We start from the raw sequence: 9,182 nt of genomic DNA on the forward strand, positions 1-9,182 counted from the left end.
ACAGAATGCCACAGAATAAGCACTTTTATTTCCTTGAAAATATTAGAGTATTAAAAGTCTTTTAGTTGATAAAGATCTTTACATTTATTGTTTTGAGCACTTAAATGTTCTTCAAACATATATCATTTCTTTGGCATAGCTCCAAAAAACCACATTGAACATCTTTATTGTTAAGATTATACAGGGTTGATTACAACAAACATTTTTTTTAGACATTTGAAGTTTAAATTTAGAATATTTCGGACTTGTAGAAACACGTTATATAAAATAGCATCAGTACATTTCAGGAGTGGCATAAAGTTTTCCAAAAGCAGTGTGCAAGACTTGTGGAGGAGAACATGCCAAGAGTCATGAGAACTTGAAATATTGTTCCACCAAATATTGTTTTCTGAACTCTTAAAACTTGTTTTCTTTAGGGTCTAAAAGTGTTTCATTTTTTGTTATTTCAGCCATTTGCTCTAAATTACAATATTTTTATTTGGAATTTGGGAGAAATGTTGTCTGTTTTTTAGGGTTCATTGTTCATTTTACTCAAGCATATACCTATAAATAGCAAAAGAAACTGATTCAGGAACTGAAGTGGTCTCTTATTTTTTTCAGAGCTGTATTAAACTGTCAGTTTCATGTACTTACTTTTAAAAATATTTTGGGTTATGTATGTGTTGTTAAGGAATCCCAAATATAGGATTGGGTGGTAAACAAATAATACTGTTTTTTATAAGAATATTATTATCATCTATGGTTGATATACCTTTTAAATGCATAATTTTAGCAACTTCCTCTCTGTGTAAATGTATGTTCCACGATCTCTAGAATTAGAATACAATCTGGTTGGCCCCACCTACAAAAAAATCAGATCTAATGTGTGTGTGTGTGTGTGGTGTGTGTGTGTGTGTGTGTGTGTGTGTGAAGGAGAAGAGTCAGTGTGTCTGAGGATGTGTTTGCTCTCCGGGCTCCTCTGCTTCAGTCCAGAGCTCTTATCAGGCTTCTACTTTATCTCTTGGCCTTAATGCCACTCTAATGAGCAGCCCATTCCGCAGCATTAAGATTTCACAGATTAGAGACCCTTTAACTGATATCACTTACTGCTTTACACTGACTTAACTGACTTAACGAGCGCCGCAGCAGGGGAGGTGTTACTGCACACTGACACCAATATGAGTCCAGGTGATTATAACCCATTAAAACATTATCTATCATATTAGGCTATATTACAATATTATAAACAATAGAGCACGAAGAGCGCAAAAAGCACATAACAGCATCGTCGATGCCACCCAAAACCTCCGTTTATATTATTCTTCTATCTTTTACGTTTATTTTTTATTTTTTTACCATAAGAAGTGTCAAACATGAGAGCTGTAATCGGCAGAAAAATACAACAGCAGAAGCCTATATAAAATATAATATCAAGATTTTGCGTGACAACGTCTATAAACAGTATAATTATGACTATAGATGCTATCACGCAAAAACCTTAATATTATTTTACATATATTTAGTTTCCAGTTTTGCCATTTTCATGTACATTGTTTTAAAGTTTCATCGTGAATAGATTAAAAGAAATGCAAATTTTTCACGTGTAAAGTTTTGACAATACAAGGAATTTGCGTGGCATCATCACTATTCAACACTGTCATAACATACAGCTTAAACGAGAACAAAAATATAAAGATCGAATATGGATATTACCAAAAATGGCAGACTTTTTTCTGCGCTCTATGCATCGGCACATGAGGACTGCTTTTTATTGGCTTAAAATTATTTTGATTGTGCAATACACAGGTACAGGTAGAGTTACAGTTTCAGTTTAAATTGTTCATGATTTGGGCGCGTTTTAACGTATATTAAAATAAATAATGCCTTGAGGACCAGTTTCTGTTTAAGTTCACAAATCCAGCAATCTACTGCTTCTGGCCATTCTGTTCCGTTTAAGACACGTTCATAATTAATTTAATTAATGTTTGGGGGGAAATAAGAGTTCAGTCTTTTAGCTTAAATTAAGTTTTGAGTGACAGTTTATAAAATGCATATTCCAAGACTACATTTATTTTGTTAAATTTGTATTCAATAAAAGCATTGATTGACGTGTGTTACCTTAATTACAGTTTGATGGAAGTGCACATACTGAGATCGCATTGTACATGATTTTAATATGTATTGTTAACATTCATAATATCATGGCGTTCACTTTGTGAAAAAAAAGGGAACTATTTTTTGGTTTCATGTTTTTGATAATGGTTCTAGCTTATTTTGACGCATACCCAATTATAAAATAAATATTATATACTATTTAATGTACACAGCTTATTCATTAAAACATTTACTTATTTGTTTTTTGTGTTGATATTGATAATACATATAAAGAGTTTTTTTGTTGTTGAACCAATTTTGTAAATAAATATTCAACTATATAGTAACGATTTTACTTTGTCAATTGAAATAAAGAGATTGCGTCCAACAATGCGAAGAAAAGCAAGCATATTAGATTAAGTTTACAGCGTTGCAGTTCTATTTTTATGTCCAATGTTTATTTGAATATTCACGGCATTTACTGTTTATTTTATTGTTTCGTTTCTATTAAAATATACAATACTGGTCAAATGAGGGCATATATGTACAATCCGAAATACATTTGGCCGCGAATTGTAAAAAAAAAAAAGAAAAAAAAGGGCGTTGATTTTGATCCGACGTAAAAAAACAAAACAAAACAATGGATTCATATTAATGCAAGTTCAAGCATACGAGAGGATATTCTAGGAGAAACATAAAACGTTTTTTTTTGTTACCACAATACACAGAGACCGCATTTGAAGCCATTGAAAAGACTGAATTTTGCCAGTGCCAATAAACATTTAAACCGTAAATCATACAGCATGAGAAATTAAGTGAGATAACATAAGGTGAACTGGCAAGTTTAGACTAGGTATGAAAAACGTCAAAATGGAGAAATGCGGTGTTTACGTGACTGTGAAAATGGTAATCATGTCTAATTTGTATCAAAGAGAAAAGGCCTGGCCTGAAATCAATCCTGAATTAAAATAAATATGAAAATAACAGTCTTATATTAAACTCCTTTAGTGTATCGACTCTCATTCTAATCGTAAGCCTTATCAGAACTTCAATATTTTATAAGAAACCTGGCGGTTGATTTTAGCTTAAACGTTCCGATCTCGGTTTACACTGATCGTATGAACGATGAATGTTGTAATATTGGACGTGGAGGTTGGACTTGAAATAATTAAGCCAACATAAATGTTAACCAAATAATAACTATTACTAGGATGTAAACAAACATTTCTTTTATTATTGCATACCAAAAGTTCCAATAAAAAAGGTTGAAATACCCAGACATTTTTACATTTACAATACTATCGTGTAACTGTTTGGCCCAGTTACTTCCCTAAAAGTATCAGAACAGACAAGTAAACTCATTCTCTGTATTGGTTTCTCTTGTTCAAAAAAAACTTGTGCTGGCATATTGTGATATAAACATAGCGACATAAGATGACTAGGGACCTCAGACACAGTAAAAATGTATTCAGTAAAACAAATGAACACAAAATGGGCTCTCCCTATTTATTTTAACTAGACATAAAATTGTTCTATTGACGAGACTTGAATAAGAACACTGTTTCATATTAATAAACTGGCATAAATTAAGTCAATAAACGTCGTATTATATATTTTTCAATGGTAATAACACCGATCATCCCCCTCCCCCCCAATATCATGTCTTATTTTCTTATTTACCAAAATATCGAATAGTACCAAAAAGGGTTTATGCACTACATAACTTTGCTGTTTCAGACTATGTTCACTCGTACACAGTACATATAGTACATGTAGACTGATATACTAAGGTATGTAGTTCTCATACAATATATTTCAAAATATATAACCTGTACTATAAAACCAAATACTATATTGTTCGTAAAATAATATACTTGTAACCTGTGGTTCAGAGTACATAACCTGTTCAATATGTTTTCTTACTATAGGCATTTATCATTATATTGTTTATATTATATAATTTGGTCTTGGTGTATTATATACTATGTGTACTCCTCTACTTTTCGAGCCCTTTTTGACGCTGTACAGAACCAGTTTAAATGGTCCTATATAAACCCATTTCAAATGTTTATACTAGTGCTAAAGTACCACTGAACAATTGTATCTTTACAAAATGGCTTTTGATGAACCCGATTTAAAAAATGTAGCCATGTAATTATGGGCAGAGTATGTTGTTTCTTTACACGTTTATGGCAAAAAATGTTTATTCCATGATTATATTACATCAGTGAATGTTTACGTCATTTACCTCATATACAGCTCTAAAACAAATAAGAGACCACTTAGCAATTATGAGTTTATTTTTAACTAATTAAAAACCTCTGGAATATTATCAAGTGGAAGATGGATGATCACAAGCCATCAAACTCAGCTGAATTGCTTGTTTTTTTTGCACCAGGAGTGGCATAAAGTTATCCAAAAGCACTGGTGGAAGAGAACATGCATGTTCTCTTCCACCAGTCTTACACACTGCTTTTGTTAAAAACAGTGTTTTTCCAACAAACATTGATTTCTGAACTCTTAAAACGTTTCTAATTTCTCATTTTTTTCTCATACATGTCTGCAGTTTATAGAATTAAACAGCAATGTTCCTTTTACTCAAACATATATACCTATAATAGCAAAATCATGTATACATAGCAAAAACTGATTCAGAAACTGAAGTGGTCTCTTAATTTTTTTTCCACAGCTGTATCTTCATGTACGTTTTGTTGAGGTTACCACTGAGTGACAAACCCCACGTTTGGTTGGGAAACGTTCAGCCTATCTCAGTCTAATCACACACAGACAAACCTCAGTATGTGTGTGTTGATGTGATGTCCATAGTCTTTGGTTGAGGGAACCTCACCAAGCCCTGATTCCAGGTAACGTGGTCTGAAACGGTCCTTGCTGGCTTAGAGATCCGTCAGCGGTTGCCATTGAGAAGCTCACGTCCACCATGGGGTTGGGGAGATGGGAGGCCATCCCGTTAAGGCTGCAGCCGTATGGGCCGTTTCCATAGCCGCTGTACGTGTTGTAGCTGTTGTAGCAGTTGCCGTATGTGTAGGAGCTCACCGAGACGTTATACGGGGGCGCGTGGGCCCCGCCCAGGCACGGCTTTCCGTCCCTGACGAGCACGGGCACGGCCACTCTCCTCGGTCGCGCGGCGGCTGCCTGCCCACCGGCCAGCTCGAGACTCCTGTCCTGCCGCTGCCGCTTGCACTTGTACCTGCGGTTCTGGAACCAGATTTTCACCTGCGTGGAAGTCAGTTTGAGCATGCTCGCGAGCTGCTCGCGCTCCGGCGCAGAAACGTAGCGCTGCTGCTCGAAGCGCCGCTCGAGCTCCAGCACCTGCGCCTGGCTGAAGAGCACGCGGGGCCTCCTCCGCACGCGCGGCCTGGTGCGGCTCTCGGGACCACCGCCCATCTCCTCCTCCTCCTCCACCCTGCGCTCCGGACAAATGGACGGGTCGAACTCGCACGCGCCTGGATTACAAATTGGGTAGAAATGCGAAATTTAGAACACATTATTTTAAAACACGTATCTCCGCAATAAGATTTTTTGCTTGAAAAAAACAAATCCATATTTTAAAGAAATAACTTTTTGTAAGATAGAAATCTGGTTGCAGATTCCTCCTGCATTTACACAACCATCCACCATATGAATGTGTTTAAATTCATAACAAAATAGATCATGATAAATAATATTAAGAAAATAATACTCCACGAGGAGATCCGTGAGGACACACAGGTTTATGTTTAAGTAATATACGTAATATATGTTGTTTTAAACTACGGAAAACATTTCACCCAAATTCCTAATAAAAATATTGTCATTTAGTGCATCTATTTGCAGAAAATGAGTAATGGCTGAAGTAACAAAAATATGCAGAGCTCCCAGACCTCAAAAAATGCAGACATCAATGTTTGGAGGAATAGCCCTGTTTTTAATCACAGTTTAATGCATCTTGGCATGTTCTCCTCCATCAGTCTTGCACACTGCTTGGATAATGCTGACTGATGGATAATGCTGGTTTAAAGCTGGTAGTTTTTCTTTACTGTATATCCATATTTAATGATGAACGACTTAATAGACAATCTTCAAAATTACGTGGAATAAACTCTACAACGTTTTTCCTGACGGTTTCACAATGTTCCAATGTTGTTTATGCTTAATTCACTACGTTCCCGTTATATTCCCGGAAAACTGATCATTATTTAAACGCTGTTGAAACATTGAAACATTGGTCTGATTGTAACCTGAACCACTCTCACGGGGGCCATTGTCTTTCTCAGCCTTTTCAAGAGTCCCATTCAATGGAAAGATATTACACGTCTAGTAATGGAGAACGTCTGTGTTAAATGACCCAGTGTGACAAAGCATGACAAAGCATCTAAAACAATAAACGATTCCTTATTGGAAATTTTGACCAACTGCCATTGAAACAAATAAACATTATACACAACTGAAATGTGACCAGTTGTTGCAAAAGAATGTCCTTGTGAAAACATTTTTTTTTTACTTCATAATTTATTATTTGCAACCATTTGTCACATTTAATCCATGTACCTTCAAAGTTTCTTTTTCTTTTTTGAGTGAAGATATAGTTAGATAATATGGTTATATGGCACTAAATTGCCGAAATAATAGCGGCATTTTCGTAAGCGACTTTTTTACATAATAAATAAACACGCTACGAACACGTGCCTCTTATTCACTAAATCCACAGGATATCAAACTCTAATTAAAACAGAAGAACACTGGGACCTGTGTCAAATGTTCCCTGCTTTCATTTTAGTGAATATGTTACAATTAATTATACATTTAAGGTTTTTAAACCTTTTTTTATACAACAATGTAAAAATGTTATTACTCATTCAATACTCTTGAATCTACACCTATAAACTCCAAATAAAGTTCGTTCTAACCATACTATAACCAAATCCAATTATGATGATTTTATGCCCATTTTAAATGTGTAGGTTTTTATTTGTATATCTTATAATATTTTCTTACAGTCAGTGCATGGTATTTTTTCCAAACCTGTAATAGGCATTATACATTTATTACGTAAAATCACGTTAAGTAAAAGTACGAATTAATTATACAGATTGAAAGTCTATAAACACCCTATTAATTATAGCCTCATCATATTGAACCTAGATCCTTACAACTTGCTTTAATATTTGTTTAAATATTTTGTAATCAAATGTTTCATTCATAACTATAGTATGACTTTGTGTAACTATTATTAACTGATAATAGCTCATAAATAGACCAATGAGGCCGTTTAAAAAGGACTCAATAAAATCCTATTGCTCCTAATAGTCCATAAACAATTAACTTAAAAATTTGCGATGTCATTGAATATTTTGTCATAAAGAACAATTTAAATACACTGTGATGAAGATGTGATTGTGAAGTAGCTTTAAATTCGTAAATATTACTACATAGTTTTTAACCTTTAAAGGTTATTTGTACACACTTTTGATTTCAAAATAGAAGTGCTGTTCTTTCTTTTTGATTGGTCTTCCTTTTTTCTTTCTGCTGTTCTTTTTGGAACCAAAAATATTTATTTCAACGGACATATGAGTGTGTTGTTATAAATAAGGACTATGAGTGCGAGATGAACCCTTTAAAGTTGTAAATAACCTTATAATGATTTAATGGATCCTTAACATTTTAATGTTTCACACTCACACATTTTCTCAAATTAATTGCTCACTCATTGCTCAAATTCTGGATATTTTGTTCTTTGTGGAGCCGGAAAGGGATAATCTCTGGCATCGCTCAAAGACGAACCTTTATTTACCATTGGTCACTTTACATGGTAGCAAGAACTAGAATTGGAATTTCATTTTTCATTAAAATATTATAGAGAACCTATAACCCAAGTTATACATTATATACTCCTTTTTAAAACCTAAATCTATACCTGAGAGCGGGCTCTGCTCCCTCTCCTCCTCCTCGGTGGTGGACTGGCAGTGCTCCTCGGGGCTCGGTGGGCTCAGGGCCCCCCTGGCTGCTCTGCCTGCGTCTCCGGGACTGAAGCTGGAGCAGTCCTGGCTGTAGAGCAGCTCCAGGCTGCGGCTGAGCGCGCTGTGCATGCAGGGAAGGTGCAGAGAAGATCCAGCCTGCTGCTCCAGCTTCAAGATGTCCTTCACCGAGAACGGGGTCGAGCTCACGGGGCTGGGAAGCATCTCTAGTCCAGATAAACAATAATGAGAATAGATGTGGTGAAGAGGAGGGAAAGGTCTTGGAAAGATCCGGCCGGACGGAAATGAAGGCACGTGTCTTCCTACACTTGAAGACTGAAGGCTGCGCTGCTTAGAGAAGCTCTGCTGAAGCTGAGTGTTTTAACCAGACCGAGGGAGGTGCTGCCTTATCTCACACTGACCCCTCCCTCACTGGCCATTTCAACACCGGCAGCCAGTCTGGATGAGACGCTGTGCAGAATTTCAAAGTAGTAAGTGGATGCTGAGAAAAAAAAATGTGTAAACAAAGTTCACAAAAAAACAAAACAAAATAAAATATGTTTTAAGTTAAGCCAATTCGCTCTTATAAGCACATTTAAAAGACATTTCAAAGTGTCAAACAAAGTGTTGTACCAAAAAACTAAATAACAAAATTAGGAAAATAAAAAAATAAAACAACGCAAATTGAAAAGCCATATTTATAAGTTATATACAACTATATACAAAAATTGTGTTAATAGTGTAGCTCTGAATGATAAATGCATGTATGTAGCATGCCTTTTACATGTTTTTACAGTTTACAGAACATGTGCAAGTGTAGATTCAAGAATAATGAATTAATAATACCACTTTTTACAGCGACGTAAAAAAAAACAAGGTTTACCGCTTCTTCAATCGAAAATACTTAAATTTAAAGCAGGGAACACAAGACACAGAGCCCGAGTGTTCTCCCACTGTTTTTCTGTTTTAATTAGAGTTTGATATCCCCGTGGATTTTCTGAATAGGAGACACGTGTTAATTTTTATTAAAAATTATAATAACATACTCCAATAAAAAGTTTATATATTAAACAAATTTATAGTATATTAAAGAACACAGACATTGTCATAAAAGTAAGTATTGTTATTATTATTATTATTATTATTATTAGTAGT

General features: G+C 35.1%; 1 protein-coding gene across 1 annotated transcript; it reads right to left on the reverse strand.

Moving 5' to 3' along the window:
- Positions 1 to 3,287: 3,287 nt before the first annotated feature.
- On the reverse strand, positions 3,288 to 8,418 carry nkx2.7 (NK2 transcription factor related 7). The gene is made up of 2 exons (XM_007235236.4): positions 7,988 to 8,418; positions 3,288 to 5,537 (listed from the first exon to the last, which is right to left on the reverse strand). The coding sequence occupies exons 1-2, from the start codon at positions 8,250 to 8,252 to the stop codon at positions 4,918 to 4,920; spliced, it is 885 nt and encodes a 294-aa protein (XP_007235298.1). The 5' UTR covers positions 8,253 to 8,418; the 3' UTR covers positions 3,288 to 4,917.
- Between the last annotated feature and the right edge of the window lie 764 nt (positions 8,419 to 9,182).

The sequence above is a fragment of the Astyanax mexicanus genome, chromosome 12 (assembly GCF_023375975.1).
Source record: "Astyanax mexicanus isolate ESR-SI-001 chromosome 12, AstMex3_surface, whole genome shotgun sequence".
Taxonomy (NCBI): Eukaryota; Metazoa; Chordata; class Actinopteri; order Characiformes; family Acestrorhamphidae; genus Astyanax; species Astyanax mexicanus.